Source organism: Monomorium pharaonis, chromosome 2 (assembly GCF_013373865.1).
Source record: "Monomorium pharaonis isolate MP-MQ-018 chromosome 2, ASM1337386v2, whole genome shotgun sequence".
In the NCBI taxonomy this organism is placed as follows: Eukaryota; Metazoa; Arthropoda; class Insecta; order Hymenoptera; family Formicidae; genus Monomorium; species Monomorium pharaonis.
This window is the reverse complement of record NC_050468.1, coordinates 25,539,028-25,560,337: the sequence shown is the minus strand read 5'-3', so window position 1 is coordinate 25,560,337 and position 21,310 is coordinate 25,539,028. Positions and strand designations below refer to the sequence as shown.

At 42.4% G+C, this 21,310-nt stretch overlaps 1 protein-coding gene across 2 annotated transcripts in view; it reads left to right on the top strand.

Annotated features, from left to right (window-relative positions):
- The first annotated feature begins 4,528 nt into the window (after positions 1-4,528).
- Positions 4,529-21,310, top strand: part of LOC105836684 (transcription factor AP-2-epsilon) — a 106,265-nt gene continuing 89,483 nt past the window's right edge. Inside the window, exon 1 of one of the 2 annotated variants that reach the window (XM_028194224.2) lies at positions 4,529-11,964. In XM_028194224.2, coding sequence (XP_028050025.1) covers positions 11,689-11,964 — 276 coding nt within the window. In that variant the 5' untranslated portion in view covers positions 4,529-11,688. The remainder of the gene's footprint in view (positions 11,965-21,310) is intronic. The other variant, XM_012680882.3, reaches the window with a different exon arrangement.

Genomic DNA, 21,310 nt, shown 5'->3' with positions numbered 1-21,310 from the left:
TAAAATGACGAGTACGTATGGCGTGCGATCTGAGTCATATAACGCGCACATGTGAATTATAGCACCTTCGGTGTCTCGTATGCAGTAATTAAGAGACGCTTGTCTCTAAGCGCTGCGGCCATCCGAGATGTATAACGTATATTACTGTAAAAGCCTTAAAACTTTAACTCTCAATATTTTACCTAATACTCTTTCACAGGTAAATACGACTTAAAAATATTTTGAGTATAATAATAATAATAATAATAATAATAATAATAGAAATCTCTCCATATGAGACGCTCATGTTTTATCCTGAGTTAATTAAAAATTAACAGTTTATTTAAAATTAACAAGATTTAATTCGCTGGATTTATCGCTGCGCCCTTGCGATACAAAGACCGTGCCGCTCTTGTACCCGTACACGTTTTAGCATACGCCGTTGATGTACGGCGAATGAAATTTCGTACGTCAGTGGGTTCCGTTCTATCACGATGACAGGCGCTTTCTTGTTATTATTATTATGTTCCTGAAAAGGAGACACGTCATGTTTAATAACTTGCAAATACGTACCTGTCACACATTCGTCACGTCTGATCGTCGACCTATCAAGCTTTATGAAATAGGTCGCGGCGGTCAACGACCGTGAGGTCTCGAAGGCGAACTTCCCATGCAAATCGAGGAGACGACCGGCTCTTGCGACATTGTAAATCTCTATCATCTCCAATGATAAATTCGTCTTTGTGTTTACCGATCGATTTGCATGGGATTCGCCTTAATATCGCGAATATTCGCCGTTTCTCACGCGCCATGTGAAATATCGTTGTAAACCTGCTCAATTTTTTTTTTTGTGGTTTTTCACTCTGGTAAAAGTTTGCTCTATAAAAATGAAAATATTAACTTTCAGAATGAAAAATCATTCGAAAAATTGTATATAGTAGCGGTATTTTTACTTTTTTGAAGTGACATTTACTCTATGAAATTCAAAGAGTAAATGTGTCGCGATTTTTAGACTTCAAATGTGAATTTTCTATTTGTTTATAAGTATATTTTTAAAAAATTAAATATACTTTGTGTCTTAAAATTGCCATGTATACCTATTTAAAACGGTAAGTTTCGAACTTTTTGATCAGATTTTTAGACTGAAGAAAATTATACATATTTAGATGCGTCATTAGGAACAAGCATCAGATAAAATTACAAATGTTATTATATCGCTTTAAACTAAACGAATAGAAGTTTGGTGAATTCAATTATATGCGACAACGGCTTCGTGCAGAAACGATCCCGATCGTCGCGAGAGCGATGTTTATAAACCGGTTAATGAAAATCAATCCCCGGCTGAGATTTGATATTTTGTTTTTGCGGCGCGTCAGCGTGGACGACTAGCGAGGGGGCAGCAACGTTAACAGCACGAAGAAATATAACACGATAAAGTTAATAACGATTAGCGTGCGCGATCTAATTGCGAGAGATATAGTGCTGGCAATTTGTGTCGTTCCCCATGGTATCTGGAATCATGTAAATGGATGTTCTGAGAGACGCATTTCATATACACAGTATCAATCGCGTGACCGGTCTCGTTACGTTAACGTGTAGCGGCAGAAGCAGCCTTTGATTTCTAGCCTCTGTACGTGCTTCTCTACATCTCCGCCAAGAATTTTTCAGCGCATACGTTTACCTATCTTTTCTTAACATATATCAATAATTATCAGCAAGAAAATAAAACACAGTTGTATTAAAGAGTGAAGAGAAAAAAATTATTAGAAGTAAAAGAATTTTTTATACAAAATATATTGAAATCGCGTGGCAAACGTTGTGTAATAATTAAATAACAATTAACGAAGACAAGGAAGAATGTACCATTAGGGATTTTGTTGTCGAATTTGAAGAAATAATTCGCCAAGTATTGTAATTGATGCACCGAATGTTCAGAGAAAAGCATAAGATCGTTAAATCAGAGTATCGGCAACTAAAAAAAACAAAAAAAAACCACGATTTTATTATTATTTTTTTTTTAATAAGTAACACATGAATTTAATATCTCGTAAGAGAAAGCCGCTTAACGAAAACGTCTGTTCTTTTCAATTAAATTTGCACAACTTGTTTTCTCTCTCTTATTCTCCACCGTGAAAAGTGAGAAGAAAAATAGGAGAGAAGATGAACCGCGCAAGTTGATTCAAATAGAGCACGCCCGTTGTGTGAGGGAGAAACAGTTGATTTACTTTGACAGTGTCTCGGCAGAGGAAATAAGCGAATGTTGAACCGTAACGGAAATAAGCGCGAGGCAGCAAGCCGATTTTGCAATCTTCGCGGTAGCAGCGGCGGTGCGGGTCTAAATCGCGTGAGCAAATATACGCGATTGCAATAACAAATCCCTCAACAGGCCACGCCTATCTGCCGTTATCATTGGCCGAGCATGCGGGATAAGGAGCAAAATAGGTGCGGACGGCGCGGCCCGTCGCCGCTGATTGCGATCGCTGATGTCGATGGCAGCGACGCGCAATTGGCAGCGCAATTTCTAGTAGTCGACGCTCGCGTTTATCTCGGCTTATCTATCGCTCCCCCGTTCGAGCGCGCCATTATTGGCTCGTTCGGTCCACGGAATCTCGTCTGTTCGTATAATTCACGGCGGCGTAAGGGCCGGCGCGAGTCCAGTGCCCTATTTCCGCACTGCTCGACAGGCTGTCTGGCATGTCTGGTGGATCCTGACAGCCTTCCAAGAAACTTATTAATGGATCTAACAACCTGACGCAAGTACGGCACGTTGTTCTCAACGACTCGGCTGTTCGATGGGCTTAACGATGTGAGGAAAGTGCGCCTTGTTGCGCCGGAAGTGAACGAAAATCACGGGCAGGCAATTCCTATTTCAGATAACGAGTATCCCCGGCGCGTACGTTGATCTTTAGCGATTCGTTCCACCGTTCGCGACCCGGCGTTAATTTTGCATCCCGGGGAGAGACGCCCACCCCACGAAAGCGACGACGAGAGGCCGACGACACCGGCGACGTCGCCGGCGCGAAAATCGAGCGGAGATAAGCGTATAGAGGATGGACGCGGAGGAGCGCACAGGTACGCGCGCGGCGGGGCGTAGCGCCATTTGTACAGCAATATATTATCCCGGCGAGTGTATTACGTCGTATCGTGCAGGTTGGATGGCCTTTACCATCAGGAGGATATTGTGCGCCACCCATACGTGGCCACACATCCCGGCGACACGGCCGCCGCTATCTGCATCCGGCAGAGACGCGCCCTCAGAATAGACGTGAAAATATGCTCAAAGATTTCTCTCGGGAATGCCAGGCACTGTTACCAGGCTCTCGTCGTTCGTCGTCGTCGTCGTCGTCGTCGTTGTCGTTGTCGTCGTCCCTTTCGGCGCCACCGACATACTCGCATTATCGAGAACGGGTCGGTTATAATCTGAAAAATGTATCTTCTTCCCCTCGTCCCCTTTTCCTCGCGCCGGATGACTTGACGGGGTGCTTTCCCCCCTTCCTCTTCCCTTCCCTCTTTGCACGAGGGTTTTTTCGCACGTGGTCGTAGCTGTTCTCGGTAGTGATCTTCTGAACACGTGGGTGGCAGCAAGGAATTCTTAGTATACGACGATAAGGATTCGACTCCTCTGGAAGAAACTGAATGGAGAAAGAGATAGACAGATAGATGGGTGGAGAGAGAGAGAGAGAGAGAGACAGAAAGGGGATTGCTTACGAAACACGCGTTGTGGGATTTTAGTAATCTACAACTTGTACAAGAAAGATGTTTGACACTTCATAAATTATTGGCGTTTTAATGGCAGACTTTTTTTGACCGAGTATAAATTTTGTTTTAATGTCTCAAAAATTCTAATTTGTTTAATGTTATGGGATGATGACACAAATTAGATCCTAATTTTATTCGCGATTTTAGATAATGCAAAAAATTTATGTATTTTCAGCTATTTTCTTTATATATTTCCTATTAAGCAAGCGTGTACGCGCGTGTATGTGTGAGTATGCACTGACAAAATTTCTATCTAACAATGATCGGATATTCTATCTATAAAAGTAACAAACAGGTATTTATTAGATCGGATAAAAATCTGACCATATTACGTTGGGAATAAAATTATTGAAATGTCCAAAAAATAAATTATTCGTTTAAAAAAGTGAAAGGATAGATATTTATTTTTCGTTCTTTTTCAAACCGATGAGTTCATTCTTAACGAAACGGTGATCGAATTTTTATTCGATCTGAATATCCGTTTGTCACTTTTGAAGCTGTTCTATCATTATTCTTTAGAAAGTTTTCTCAGTTTAATATATTTACTTTATATATAACTTATTCTCTGTGCTTTAATAGGGATATAATTATTATATATATATATATATATATATATATATATATATATATATAAGGCTTTTTTGTTATTAAAAATAAATTAGATTTTATATTACGATCAACAAATTTTTATACCTTATTTTGTTTTTATATTCGAAATTTCTTCTCTCCTTATGACTTTATAGAAATGTTATAATTAAACTCCTAGAGAGAATAATATGCTTTTGAGGAAAACACGCGATTCGTTTTTCGGACGTTTGATTATTGAAAAGAAAAACTCCAGGTTTATTCGTATGAACCGATCTCAGAGAGAAAATCAGAGCTCAGAGTCCACTCAGTCCGGAGTAGACAGGTGCTTATACAGTAAAGGAGAGCAGCAGGATGAGGGAGAAAGAAGGAAGAAGAAATGATCTGTCTTGGTATGCCGAGGGGGCCAGTCTCTCGTGAATCGTCGGACCCGTTGTCGCCGATCGCTGCTCACCTGACCCGAATATTTTCGTTCATTAGAGCGATATTAATCGCCGCAACGAATTCCGCGCGTAATTATACCGCGTAATTATACCACGATTATAGAAACGATTCGCACGACTCGATGCTTTCGTCAGCGTGGCGCAATTGACACCGATTGCGCAACTTGGTCAACGCGGATCTGCTTTTATGGAATTAGTCCCATCCAACTCGTCCATCTACAACTTTTAATCTCCTCGTTTCTAAAAGCGAATGTTGCAAAAACGAGCGAGGTTTTAAAACCGAGTAGCGTAAATATTCAAGCGATTTTTAACGATAAAAAGACTCGGGTAAAAGTAGTGTTAAAGGAAACAAACGACAATTCGATTTTAATTAAAAGGTCATCCGCATGATGACGAAGTATAATAGTTTGACTCTACAAATTGATAGTAAAGCGTTGTAATGCAGAAACCTGTACATTTAATGCAGAATGCAATTGACTTATTACATATTTATTACTTTATTACAAGAATATTAAAATAAAAATATTGATAATTGAGGCGAAATTAATGACGACGCAACTGGCACAATTTTAAATAGTTACAACGTTTCGGTCCTTACTTTGGGCCCTTCTCAAGTAACATTCAAACCACTATAAATTTATGATTCGTGTCAATGGATCATGATTTAAACTACAATCATTTACAAAAATCTGTGGTGAGCGGAATTTATTTTTTATTTTTTATGTGTACTATGAATAGCGAAGCTCGCAGACTCACGTGTTGTTACAGGAGAACAAAGGAACAATTAGTATCGCACCAAGTAACGGAAAAAATTAAATTGAATATAACAAAGCACATAATGCGAAAAAACATTGCACGTCTTTACTGAAAGTCAGTAACTGTCAGACTGATAAATATTGATAATATAACATTAAATTAAACTAACACCTAATCGGCTTTTTTCTGTAATCGTTTACGATTAATCTATCAATGATGATAAATCGTGTTTTAAAATCGTATTTTCCCTTCCTTAGTCAGAGTGTTCGTTTCCTAAACTTTGTACTTAGATACTAGGATAATTTCTTAGTGAAATTATAGGTTCCAACTATAATTCCACAAAGAAAACATATAATTCTCGATTAGCGAAATAAAGAATTAAAATTTCAGAAATTACTTCACCATGAATATAGAAAAAAATTTTTTTTTAATTTACTTTTAAAATCATGGTAGGCATGGGATATAGTATAGTATTTTGAAGAATTCTAGTAAAATTTAATAAAATTTAGTAAAATTTAAATTATTTTATTATAATAAATATTCACAAATTAGACATTCATCACCAAATCATGAGAACATTGCATAAAATTGTTCGAAATATCAATTTTTGTTCCACGACTATCACAATCTTAAGTCATATATAGAATAATATATTGCATATCTTTTTTTAAATATAGATATTTGAAAAGGGATAATTAAAAAGTGAAAAAATATAGGAAACACTGTTATTTGGCCCTTGTCTCTTACGCTCGATCACGCAAGTTTAGCGCGAGCCGCGCGAAGGGACCGAAGCTGCTCTTAGACTGCAGTTTGGATTATACAGCGTCATTCATATCGCCGTCGCATTCTTTCGTAATGACCGACTCATTTCGCCTTCGTTGCCTCTCACATTTGGGCCAACATGGAGGAATGCGTACAAGTCCACGCACGCGAGACGCGTCCCGCGTTCCCGACGCGTTTCTGTCGCGTGCATTCGCGCACATTCGTGCGGATAAGCCGCTTTTATATTCGCCGCTTTTAAATTGATCCGATTGGACTTAACGACGGCGATCGGAGCAACCGAGCCCAACCCGGAGCTTCACTATATTTAATCGCCGTTGATTTAATCCGTGATGATAATGACCCAGTATCAATCGAAATCAATTACCTACCGTCTCGCGTATAAATAATCAATCGCTGTGGAAGGTGTGGTATATGGGGATGGTACGATGGAGTATACCGATCCTTCTATAGCGCGAGTTGCGCATAAGTCACGCGTCTCAACGCACGGTGTAATCGCGTTTTATCGATTGCCTTGGAGTCGCGGAGCAGACGTCAGGTGCGTCAGTTTCGATGCTCTGAAAAGAAGCGCGGACGACGGACGCCAAGAGTATGACTGATTACACGCTTATTACCCGCCTCTAATTACGGCCGAGCCTATCAATTATACACGTATACATCAGCTTCATATATTTAATTCTTAACAGTTAGCAATATACCTGTTATAACATGCGTACATGTATAACACGCGCATATGTATACATATATATATTTCTTTTCATCTATGCAATCGTTTGTTTTATTCCTTCTTTGCGGCGTAAATAAATGGAGATGCGTAATGAACTTCCGAGTTTTTCTTAATTATTTAACTCGCTTCGCGAGACTTCTCGACGATCGATCTCGAAAATAAATCGATTACTAAATAATGTTACGGACGCCACTAGATTTAGCTCGCGCGATATCGGGAAGCGTGCGTGCGTTACGTGCGCGAAGCTAATTGGTAGAGCAGGTAACGAAGGTAGCGAAGAGGGACAGAGAGAGAGAGAGACCGGTCCAAAGTGATCCAGCGTTAGATTGGATCGGCGTGGATCGCGCGAGCGAGAGCAGCCGACAAATCGTGCCGTCGTTAGATCTACGACGTAGGAAAGTTAGGGAGCCGATACCTGTTGCGGAGACACGCATGTCGCCGTAAATCGTAAACCGATGACGCGCAGAATGAAAATAACTTTCAGTGAGCGATGAGAATAGGAGGGAAGATATGAAAGGAAGGAAGAGGTTAGCGTCGCGAGTATCTGTTGTAACGTAATACGAAAGAGAATTGACTACAAATTCCGTGTGCTGTAGGAAAGAAATTAACCGTGCGAGATTTATTGCAGCGCGATAATAATAAAAAAAAAAACATTGGCATTGTAGTATAAACCTGAAAAATTACGTAAGTTGAATGGCCGCAAGTTTACGAGACATGGATGAGACTTAAAACATCCTGTGTAATGTCCTGCAAGAAGCATTAGACGTAAAATTTGAAAAATATTACAATATTCAAGTAAGAAATCAGAATTTTTATTGAAGTTTGTTTTGTACAATTTTAATATCTGTTATAAAATTCCAATGCAAAGTACAATCTATTTTATACTATAAACATCACAGTTGAACATAATAATTATATACTTATTTCCATCGCGCGTGGTACGCAGTGTGTAATAGAAAGACCTCTACGAATTACGCGTGTGTTGATAATTAGACGCTCGATCAGAAGAGCGAAGTACAAGATTATCTTTCACGCACGGAGAGAACCAGTCTGACCAATCCAAAAAGATTCGGACATCCGATAAATTGATCTAACTAGATCTCGGCGTGCCCTCGGCAGGACGCAGCCCGGCCGTCATCCGCGAAGGAAGCGACAAAGCGGGTCCGAGATAAGTATACACTCGAGTTCATTGACAAGCACGTCCCCGCGGGATCGCTTCCCTCTCGACGTCCCCGCGACCAGGAAGAGGAGACGAACCGGAGGGGGGAAAAAAAAAACATCGAACGTCCCACCGAAGGGATAACGTTAAATCCGCGTCCTCCACCCTGCCGCCGCATCCGTCTTCAGCTCGGGTTGCGCGGCGATCCTTCTCTCGATCCGCAACTCTACTCTCGCGGGAGAAGGAGGGAGACACCGAGCGGTCTAGTCTCCGACTGCGGTCGAGCCGAGGAGACGACGCTCGAGATCGAAGAGGAGGTACGTCATACGCGGACGGTGGAGGAAACGACGCGGAAGGGGATTAGCAGGGCGAGGCGGGAGGCTGGAGCCTCTCGAGAGAGGCGTTCGCGGGAGCAGCGTGGGATGAAGCGGGACGGAGAGCGCGACAGCTGGCGTCGTTGATGATGTTGGTGCCTGCGAACTTGCATCGGTACCAACGCGGACGTGTACGATGGTAGCGTGTAATGGTGCGATGGTCACCGGCGCGCGATGCTGATGGTGGTGGTGTTGGTGGTGGTGGTAGTGGTGGTAGTGCTGGTCGTGGTGGTGGTGGTCCACCAGGCATATCGCAGCGCAGCTCCAGCACTTGCTGCTCCACGCATGAGGAAGCGAGAGAAAGAGAGAGAAAAAGAGAGAAAAAGACACTTGCCCCCTCCTGCCGCGGGCGGCGCCACTCGAGGAGATCCTTTCCTCTTTTCGCCTCTAGGCCATTCTCGAGAGGCGCGCGCGCCAACGCGGTGTCGCCCGATCGGTCCTCGTCGACCTTCGACCAATACACGGGCGTTCCGAAAGAGTGCGTACTATACCGCGGCTTTCCACCGGGTGACTTTTCCGTACGTGACCTCGCGGGTTGGTTCGGTGCTCCCTCCCCGTCCCACCCGCCGCCGAGTCTCTCCTCGTTCGATCGCCGACGTCATCGTCGTCGTCGTCGTCGTCGTCGTCGTCCTCGTCCTCGTCGTTGTGATCGTAACTGCCGTTGTCGTCTCCTCTCCGTCTCCACGTGACAGTGCACGACCACGTGGTCCACGATTGATCGATCGCGCCCTCGCCGCGCCGCGGGATACCAACGTCTCCCAACGCTACAAAGTGATACGGATTCCGGAAAGTGACGATTGCCGTTTAGTGCCTGCCGTCAACAGAATTATGTAAGCTGCAGATGAGGTAAAGGGATCCGTGCGTATATAATGCGTGAATATCAATCACTACTATTGGCAGTGAGGATCACTGAGAATTCCCCCCGCGGGATCTCGCGATCGCCGGCGAGGAAGGGTGCGGGGAGCCGCGCGTGACGAAGAATTCGAGAGAATCTGCTGCTCTTACGTAATTCATTACGCGGGATCGCAGTAAGTTGAGGAAGATAGAAAGAGAAGGAGAGGATATCGGCATGTCCGCCGTGCGCATCGATCGATCGAGGACGACGGTATCTCGCCGCCAACCGCCGCCGTCTCGATTCCGCGGTGAAATCGGGCCGGGTCGAGCGACCGGGCGCTGTCGCTGAATGTGAAGAATAAGTGGCAAACCTGCCATGTGACTCTCGATGGCTGCTGCTCTCGCGGCTTCTGCGTCGTCGTTAGATACCACGCGAGCGTACGCCACTGGATGCCCCGCGCCGATCGAAACGAGATCGAATGGAGATTCCACATCGAAGGGGGCCGGCAAGTAGATCGCCCGATCGTACCGGTGACTATCCGACTACGTTTCCTCAAAATCATTAGTCATCCTGTTGATGGCGTCGAAAGGAAGGAAAAAACGTTCACCGCCTGGATGACGTGACCACGTCCGACTACGAGGAAAATCCGCACGCGTCGACGTATCCGATCGAACGATCGATGCCGTTTTAGCGGCGCGCGAAGGCAGGAGAAAAACGGAGCGCGGAGGAGAGTTGAATGCGCGCACAGGCAGGCAGGCAGGCGACGCGAGGTCGTCTCCCTCGACCGATCGTCGTCTCGAAACCGACCAAGTTCGAAACTCGTTCGAAAGCTGACGCATCACGTGAACGCGAGCGAGACGCGGTCCGGAGGCGATCGGTGACGCAAGATTCCGAGGCATTGAACTGCCCCCCCCTCCCCCCGCGCGCGCATTTTCAATGCGCGATAAATTTCCAATCGCCGGCGCGGCGAGATTTCAGATTCGCAATTTGCAGTAACCGCTAATCCGCCTCGTATTACCCTTACCGTTGCGTTATCTCTCATTGAAACGACCGCGATGAATGCCGATTCCCTCCGTCGTGCCTCCGATCGAGATGTCGGAGCTCCGGCGCGCCGACAGCTGTTCGCAAATACCGTTGACGTTTGAGCTCTCTTAATTGAGTGGGACTTAACGCGCGCCGTGAAACAGCGTGGCTTCCTCCCGGGACGGAGATGACTACTACTCTACAGCGGTAGTGTAGTGAAAGTTACGTTTGACAGCGAATTTGCATACAATTGTAGCAGTGCCATTGTTGTAGCTCGTCACTATGGGTACTCCGAAGTCGCATGCCATAGTAGTGATCTGGAGTTCCCTTTAAGACAATCTTTTTTTTTTTTTCTTAGGAAAACGTGCCACTAATTTTCCTGTGCCACTTTACTGTAAAACTGCGGCGATTCGCGCATAATGGCGTTTCATGCGCGTCTGAAATTAAACGTCATCAAACGACCGATGATCGCGCACCGCCGCGATTAATGGCGGTTTTAATGCCTGGATCGCGTATGGAAATTTAATCGCGCGCGGAGTCAAGGCGAATGGAGAAAACCCGAATGAAAAACTCACGAGTGACGTCCTCGGGAACGCTAACGACTTGCAACTCCGCGGTTTGAACCGCGCGATTCCGCTTGTCCATATTCCTCTTAAATAAACCAGGTTTATTCGGTTAATGGACGATCATTATGCCATCAAGGAATAATCAGAGGAGATTGCCGCCGACGATGCGACTCGACAAACCAAACGCACGTGGATATTACTGACAATCGGATCTTCGTAATTGGCCGAAGTTTTAACGGCGATAGCAAAACCCATGCGCATTCCTCTCTCATTAAACGACCATTACTGGATGATGTACGCGTTTTCCGTCGACCGTAATGACAAAACATATGTAGACGTAGATCGATCGGATTGAAGTTTAACACGTGTACACGAGGCTGTTACGGTCTCATTATCGACGTTCCTTGTTATCGTTGTCGTCGAAATTAGCATACGACAAACTGGCACGGATTCTTTCCAATTAATAACGATGTCGTCGAAACTCCAGGATTAAGTAATCTCTGGTGACTTTTGTTAATTGGTCACGGAACGAACGAGGTTTTACGGCGACGGAACAACTCTATGCGCGCACGTTCGTACTCACTTGGCCACAGTCGGTGTCACGCTGTTACCTGTCAGCGGCCGGCGACCGTCTCGTCGGATCTGCGCGAGTCCCGACGAGCGAGGTAGCGGGGTATCGTCAACTAAACTTGGGTGTCCATCATGTCCGTGCTGGAGACCGGCGAGACCGACCGGACGACGACGATGTCACCGCTGGACGAGGTCGTATCGCCGACGAGCGTCGAGTCGGAACTGATGGTCACCGACATGTTAGACGAGCACGAGGTCGCGCTTAACGAGCACGGCAAGCGTAAGAGAGACACGGACGGCGAGGAGTTGACGCCGAGGAAGCTGCCGTCGCTCACGAGGAACAACAACGAGGTCGGATTCGTTCTCGAGGGTAGTCCCGACGACGAGCTCCAGGAGGACAGGGACGACGTGAGTCTGTCTTTTTTTTTTTTGGCGGGAATAACGCACGCCGAAATCCCGAACTGATGATGACGCGATAATGTCGCAATCGCGAAAACGTACCTTGTATTACCTCACGCCTGAGAAAATGTATTAAAAGTATCTCTAATTAGAGCGCATCCAATAACGTTATTAAATAATTTTATTTATTTAGTAGCGAGTTTATGGGGAAAAATACTCTCTAATAAGGATCTTTCCAAAAATTCGTGAGAAACTCTAATTCCCTCTCCTTTGTAAGTTCACCCATTTGAACCTTGGAACACTCACGTCTCAATGCTGGGTTGGGAATTAAATATTGCGTAACATATATTTATGTAATTATTATCTTTTAAGTGTAATACTTTCGACAGTCTACCGATATTTTTACAACGCTCTGGTTTCCTTTCTTCGTCTTTTTAAGGCACGAAGTGTATTTTTCCCTTTTCGAGGTATAAGTTACCGTCACATTGATGAGGACAGGTTTCCAACTATGTTGCACGGAATTCTCACGTGGCAGCACGCAAAGAGAGGGAGAGAGAGAGAGAGAGAGAGAGAGAGCAGCTGTCGAGTGACGTGCCCGCCTACGCACAGTTATACCTGTTTCAGAGTATCCGCGAACGTATCTTATTTCGACACTCGGCAACAAATCAGACGCTCGGATCCACAGTTATACAATAATACGCAGCTATTAATGCGCGCTCTTTCGCGCTTTAGGAGATCTGCATCGCGGGTTGTGCCCTTCTCGCGCGATTATTATCCGCATTACATATTCCCATTGTGAAGTCTTGACATGATTCAAAAATGCCCGACGTGGATTTCTACTGTTTGCCTAAGCTTCTTTATTCCTCTCTTTCTCGGCGCTATAAGTTTAATGACTTTATTGTCTACGCGCGCATTGTTTCGTGTTCCACGGAGTACCGCTATCAAAGGACCGCTACATTTATTAGAAAGACAACTACATAGTATTTTGATTGCGCGTCTGATGTCGTCAGTCAATAACGTGACTGTGATCTAAAAAGGAATTTAAAATCTCTCAACAGAAATAACTGGCAATCAGTGCTCAATAAATTAACCATCAATATATGTCGAGGGTACCAAGAGAGCTGATTTTATTACAATATTTACACATATCTTGTATAATGGATTATTTCAATTTATACATAAGCGTGACATAGATTGCTGTACTCGGTATGTCCGTTAGGTGACAGACGTCATCATTCATCATCTTTATTTAAAAATAATCGCCGATGGATCATCGTTTCGATGAGATTCCTCGATGCAATTCCCGATCATTGCGGGTGTACCGCTCGTCTTTCGCGCGGTCCGCCGTCCCTACCTAAGGATCAACCTGAGAATGAGGACGAGTGTGGCTTGGATACGACAAACCGCGCGAGTAGCGATACGAGCCAGAGACGAGGTCGCGCCGCGCCGGCCGCGCCAAACGGGTTTCGGGAAAAATCCGAGCGCGAACCCGAGATGTGTGACGGGTGCCGGCGCATCGCGCGTCGTTCGATGTAGCACGTGGTAGCTACGCCGATGATCCCACTGTCCGCGGAACGGCATCGGGTTATTTTTCATTAGCCGCGCTTGCGAGTCGGCGTCGGCGCGTAGCTTGCGCGAGCGAAAAAAAAAAAAATTATCCTTCGCTACCGACTACTCACGGGCTCGTGTCGTTAATTACATCCTCGGAATCGGCTCTTTCGCGGTGTCTAATGATGCCCGTGAGTTACCTTAGCTTCACGTTTCTCGTGCACGTGATGAGGGAAGATTAGCTCGACGTTCTTTCGGCGAATGTTTCGTGACCGGCGACGTTTGGGAAATAGTCTCTTTCCTCGAGACTATTAGAAGAGAATTCCGCGCCTATAGTTTTAATGGTTGCCGTTAACCTTTTGCGAGTGGAAATTGAATTTCTTACACTTAGAAAAATACACGCAGAAAATCACTTTCGTACTAAGAAAAGCGATTTATTTTAATTGTTTTCGAAGTAATGATTATCTTTGTAAAAAAATAATTACTTGATTATAATGTTAAAATACAATCACATTTATATATTCGAAACGAATAATATTTAATTACAATAAACTTCTGCGTAAACATACAAAAAATATATTTGAATTTTAAATAAATATTACTTATTTTAAATATTTCATAAATTTATTATAAACCTTAAATTTATGCAAAATATATTCCGAGTTTGAATAATTTAATATTTCAACCAAGAATATTATGTTAAAACAAAAACTCAATTTATTTATTGTTCTGACATTTTCTCAAAATTATTTAATAATATTCGAAAGAGTATATGTATTTTTTTAAACACATGATAATGAATTTTTCTAAAATTTGCGATGAATATATTTTAAAACAATTATCAAGAAAATATTTATTGTTAATCGTCACTAACTGGTAGAAGGTAAATTGAGTAATTGGTTTCTTGGCAGTAGAATTGATATTTCTGTGTGTGTATTATCCCTTAAATATAATAAATATAAATCAGCCTAAATTAATTTAAAATAATTTAATTAATGTAATGTATTTATGCTAAACTAAACAGGGGAGATGATTAAACAAGGGAATGATCGAAAATAGAAACTGAAAAGTTAATTAAAAATTAAAATTTTATATAAATCATATAAAAAGGGGAAAGGTAAAAAGTCATCTCGTGAAATGTTAATATTTTTGCTATCGATTGCTACATGAAGAGGCAATAATGCATAAATACATACGTTATATATTGACAAATTATCGACGATAAATTTCTTTGGGTACATCGTACTGGAGTTCTTAAATGTAACCACCAACTTTATATATATTTAACTTTGATAATTCAAGCAATGTTATCGCGCAATCTTAATGCCAGCATGCACAAAGATACAAGCATAATGATAAATCATAGTTAATAATGTAATTTGACAGCAAGATTAATAACATATAGTGAAATAATGCAGATTCGTACGATTAGGCCACCATCGTGCAGTGCAGCACGACACGATGTGCCATTAAATGAATTACACGGTGTATTGTACAATTATTAATATTTAATAAATAGTTAATAAATTTCTTCGAAAGGAATGAGGATAATCGTGGATACGTAAGAAACTTATATGCGCGAACGTGTCGAGAAAGCTATCGCGAATGACGTATCGGCGAACGCGTCGATCATCGTTGTTGCGGATTTTTAAACAAATCGTTTCAATTTTGACCGAACATTAACGGGGGCGTAGGAGGTGAAAGCATCGAAACGTACAGCGTGCTAAAATCGGTCCGCCGAACCTCGTGCTCGTTGTATGTAGATAATGTCGTCTCGTCAAGAGGCCAGTAAACACCGCGATTGATCGCCGAAAGATCCCTCGTATGACAGTTTTAATGGCCCACAGGTAATCGCCTCCGCCGACGACTTGCGAGCGATTAAAGGTGAGGCTAATGCGCCTTTCACGTACCACGAAGGCGTGAGTACATAGTGTGGCGAACAGTCTTTTCCGTGTGTGTGTGTGTGTGCACGAGACCCTCTCTCATGATGGGTCGAACCTCACAACGACCAGCATCTCGCAACGAGATGCCACTTTAATTCGCGATAAACAAGGAACACGGCCGCGCGTAATAAAATTTTAATAATTCATACCTTGCAACTAGATCCCAAGACGGAATATCTCCGCGGTAACGGTAATTAATACACTCGCGCAAATAATTCAGCGAGGTTCACTCGAGTTTTTGTTGGGTAATAGTGTTCACATCGAGACAATTATCGTTGCGTTTACATGTTTTTACATTGTTTATTTTGCTTTATGTCGCGAAGGCAAAAAAAAAAAGAAATAATTCGATAGCGATGTTTTCTTATCGCGACTAAATATACATTAAATGCCAAATATAAATAGGCGATAATTATCGTATATTATTACGATAATTGTTGCCATCAATATACGAATAAAATATTGTTTTAATTAATTGCTGGTATTTAATATTGCGAATTTGTAATTCTCTTGATTTTATAAATAATTTATTAAATAATTCTCGAGATAGATATTTCATATTACCAACAGTCTATTTGTACGCGATTTGTTTGTTTTTACCAGGCTGAATCTGATCCTTTACTTGTAAAGATTTACAAAGGTAATAATGGCACTGGTAAAGGATATAAAAAATTTAACTGATGTCCTGTATAAATGTTTAATTTTCTCTTCGGCAAAATTCAACTAAATCTCAACTTTACATTTAATTATCGTTGTTTGACGTTTAAAGACCATCAAGTTATCAAAATAGGAATTTTGTTCAAGTTTTTATTGAGAGAAGATCCTTTCGGGATCATCAGAAAAATACGCTTTGCGAACCTAATGTAAACTCTCTTAAAGCATTATGTGCGCGCCCGCTACTTTTTTTTTTATTCCCTGGATATTATTACCAGCTACCGATTATAATGGCCACGGGAGAGTGCCGTTATCTTGTTCCATTAAGTGGAGAAACCGCCGCATAACATCGTCCATAACGCAACCTATAAAATTAAAATTGGACATTCTCTTGTAATATACATTATGATAAACATGCCGTTGATCTTCAGCTTGTCACGTTTCACATTATCGCGTGTCCCAATTTCCTGCGATAATTATCCATGCACTTACGCATATAGGGTGCTTCGTATTTTTTTTTACGTTCGGAACAAACTTCGACGAATAGCGATAATATCAACTCGGGATGATGAGGGCACTCGTTTACATGTGTTTACGCAATTTGAAATTTATTAGCGCGGCGTCTCGGTTGAGGAAAGCTCGAGAATCACCGTAAAGTTTAAGATCGTAGATCACGGGACACTCTATATGTATTCCGCATGCGGTGGGTCAAGTACCAACGACCGGGATTCCTCTTCCTCAAAGCCACTTAAAAATCGTAGATCAATCTTCGTAAATCTTAAACGTTTCGGGCGCGAAACGAGTGTCGCCGTGAGTTTCGTTTGCGCGCATAATGACCGCCTGCGGTAAAAATTCAAGCACGAAACGCGGTAGTTTAAAGACCGGGAGATAAATCATCCCCCCTTCCCCCCGGTATCGCGGATAATGATAGGTGGTGGCGAGACGTTCGCGCGCATCGCGCCCGTGATATACTGTTCGCAAATCCTTAAAGATAGCGCTTGAAATACCCGACGTGAGTGATAATCCGGTGCGTGCCGCCGATATACGCGTGCGATTTCCGGTGCGGATCCGGAGGATAGACGATTGCGGTAGCCGCTGCTGAAAAGGCGATCGATCAGCGAAATTACGGGCTTCCGGTTATTGACGTCGTCCGGCGTCTCGTGGGCGCGCATTCAACGTCGATTGGAGAGGGAAAGAAACGGACGGACGCCACTACGATAATCGCGCTTTAATATTTGCCGGCGAAAACGGTTTGCCGGCCTTCGTTGCGTAACGCTTACGTAACGCAGATGAATCTTGAAGAAGCTTTGTTACGCCGGCCTGACCCTTAACGATCGCGATGTAATATTGGATTTTTTATAATCACGCGCTTTCCGATGCATTTACTTGTAACTTTATCTCGACGTTCGTGTGCTGTTTCTTGCAGCATAATTTATCATATGATAATCACGTTCTATAGGCTAAATATCGCTTATGTATACATATAATTTTGTTTACGTTTTATTATACAATGTTTTGTTCCACGTGTTTTATATTATTGCGATAAAGAATGAAAATGAGGGATCTCTAAAAAGAACAAATGCGAGATGTGCATTGTGTACAATTTCTATTTCAATACCGTATTAGAATGCGGTAAATTATCCATGATTATGACATAACGTCGGGAATCGTGAGACTCGTGACTTTATCTATGCGTAATGAATTTTTATTTATAGGCGCGTCACATACCTATCACCGTAGACAAGGTCACGAGGCTTCATCTCCGTTAATTCATCTTTTCATCCTGCGATCCATGGTTTCCGATGAGGCGAGCTCCGCGTACAGACGGCAAATCTGACGAAATTAATATCTCGTATCGCAGCGTCCTATACTACGCTGGGTCTTTTTTTTCTGTAAATTGTTTAACCGAGAGCAACTATTACTCACAATCAGTCGAATATAAAATCTTTCTCATACATCACGTACATGCGTATATTTCAGCTTGAAACATTTTGCATTTATCATCAGAAAATTTATACTATTTTCAGTGATTCATGCACCGATAGAAAAGATTGCCTGATTCAAATAAACATGTTATTAGTACTATTCAAGTAACTCATTTACATTGAACAAGTAAATATTTGCTTGTAAAAATATTGCTTGTTTGAAATAAATATTATTGGCTTGATGTAAAGTAGTTATTTGAATAGTACTAAACATATTTATTCAAATGGAGTAATATTTTTTCTCAGTATAAGATTACATATTGTCTATTGTCGTCTCTTCATGAATTTTTGTTTATCTTTTTTATTGTTAACATTATGCTTATTAGATTAATAACTGCTTAATGTTTTAATTTTGAAAAGTTTTATTGGAATTTATACAAAATGTATTAGTTATTAACACAAATATATTCTTTAGAATGTAAAAGCAAAGGATAATAGTATTGTTTTTTATACAATTTTTTCCAATTATCTCGACCTTTGAAGTAATCTATGCAAAGGTATCGCGCGCATATATATTTATAAATTCCTTCTCAACGAGGATTGAGTTATTATAGAGTCTTCTGCCAATGTAGATACGCATCACGAAGGCAACAATGAAGTTATAGATGAATATCTACGCAGGATCAGAGTGGTTGTTTAATAATACTGTTAAAGCCCCGTGTGAATTATCGCAATTTTAGCTTTATGTATACAAGGAAAATGGTGTGCCAGAGGTTATTGCGGGCGATTATCGAAATTGCCGCGTTGCGTTCAACTTCTCACGTGGCAACCAGGAAACTTGTTGAGGGGGAAACGCTATATAACGTATAGGCGATAATAAAAAGTGCATAATCATCGGTTGGTTTTCGCTACTAAGAGATTCTTTCCGCAGGCTTGAAACTCTCGATGACGATAAAGATTGTATCGTGTTTCACCAACACATTATTGGATATCGAACTCGTGCTTCGTCGCATAATTCTATTTACAATGAAAATAAGTTTCTTTTGGAAGAAAAGTTTGCAAAGTATATAAATGTAACGTATACGCCTTGCATTCCTTTACAAAAATACGTATAATTAACTAACAAGTCATGCATACAAGGAGAGTTTTGTTAAAGCATTTCAAAATTGAGCTCAGTACGGATTTAAAAATAATTTTGTTTGGCCATAATAATAATTTTAAAAGTTTATCAAAAATTGTATTTTTCTCAATACTCCATCACAAATAATATTCAGCACTCTAATTCCCACGCATACGATGCCAGATAATCCAAAGCCACTAGCTGACCGTTTAGTTAAATATTTCGCGAGTCTCTCGGAAGGTGCAATTCTCGCAAATCCTCTTAGAAGCTAAGAGGAAAAAAGGATTTGGAGTCGAAGTTGGTATCGAAGGCGTTTCGTTCGATAAAGGCAAGGGGAAAGAGGGACACCGAGGAGACACGATACATTCTTAACGACTCTTTGTCGCATTCGGTGCACCTTTCCACCCCCGTACCTCCGAGATAGGCTTCCTTCTCCCGCGAGGTAATAAAGATCTGGATTAAATCCCATTCGGGCGCAAAGCGCGCAAACACATCTGCGGCTCGGCAACCTCCGGCGAACCCAATAAACGACTACGCGGCCGGCAAATTTATCCGCGTAACAGACGTTTTACTCCGGCGCCGTATATTATTACGATCGCCGGTTTATCTCCGCCACGGTTGCGCACTAGAGCCCGGTAGCTAGAGTCCGATCGCTCCACCTTGGCTCGGCCTTTTTGCGCTTAAACCAGAAGACACGCACGCGTACGCACGCCTGGCCGCTATTTATCTCTCGATAGTGAATTTCGATAGCGCATGATGAATTTTAATCCCCCGCGTTTGAAATGCGACGAGCATAGTTATCTGTGATAAGGGTAGCAGTTTCGAGCTACACATTAGAATCTGTCGTCTTAATGCCAACCAAGCACCTAACGCTTGCATTGATGCTGAGATGCCATTAAGATTTCTGTTATCGGGCAAGCCAGTTATTTCCTTGGACATTGTTAGGACAGATAGGTATCAAGAATTTGTAGAGGAACTTCTCAAGTTTCGAAATTAATTTTGAATGTACTTTATTTCTTCTATTATTCAGTCTATTAGTCATTTCTTATATTAATATTTTTATGATTTGAAATATTGATGTGTCTGTAAAATAAAACGTTAACATAAGGAAATGAGAAGTTTATCGAAAGATTCTTACAAATACAACATTACGTGTGTATAAATATGTGTGGATAATTAGTGATTTATTAGCCAAAAGTGTTGCAGATTTCGCCCTTGAACCTAAATCTAAACTTAGCACCAAACGCAGTAGTAAAGATCCGTTATTTACCGGCGCTCTTCACTTAACGTACGAATGAATGAGTCGTTATAACATGGTATCAACGTGTCAAGATGACTAATACAGGGAAAATACAATACGCATATTATTCATCTCTAAGCATAATGGATACTTAAAAACTTTTGAAAAAGCTTAGAATGTCTTTTTTTTCGCATTAGCTTATTGAACATAAACTCATCGTCGCGCCTGAGGGTCGGTATGTACACAAATCATACGTATCCGTAGATCCCTCGTTGCTGCAACAATAGTTCTCCCCTCCCCCGTCTACGGGGGACTCGGTTGCATTCTGCAGCTTGTCGTTGCATCCGGTATCACTCGTCGACCGCGACCGCGACCGCTCCATCCGCAACCGCAGCATCAGTTAAACGCAATGTGGACGTAAAATACGCGGTGATTGCAGCGCGTGTCGCTTATATTACCGTCCGCGGGAGGATCTACGGACGGAATTAGGTACACATGATCATGCTGAAGAAGAGGCGGCGGCGGCAGCGGCGGCGGCAGCGAAGATAAATGAAGAAGGAAGAGCGGCGATATATTCCCGTATGATGCGCATCTCGTTCCGCTCGGGGAAACCGGAGCGCGCCGGTTTCTAAAGCACCGAGAGGATATTAACGAAATGTAAAATACACCGTGATACGGCATCTGTCGCTTATATTACCAGTCCGCGGAGCGAAACTGCCGCCGGAGTAACCATGGAATATTCGTCCCCGTTTAAAAACCCCTCGCAGAGACGCCAGGCGGTTAGTCGAGACTCACCGCGAATCCCATGTGAATTTTCTCGCCGGGAGGCGAGTGAGATAATCCGATGTTTATCGATGCGTGAGGGATTTGCATCGATTACACCTGGACTTCGCTATCCAATTTTTGATAAAATCCCTCTCTCGCGTTA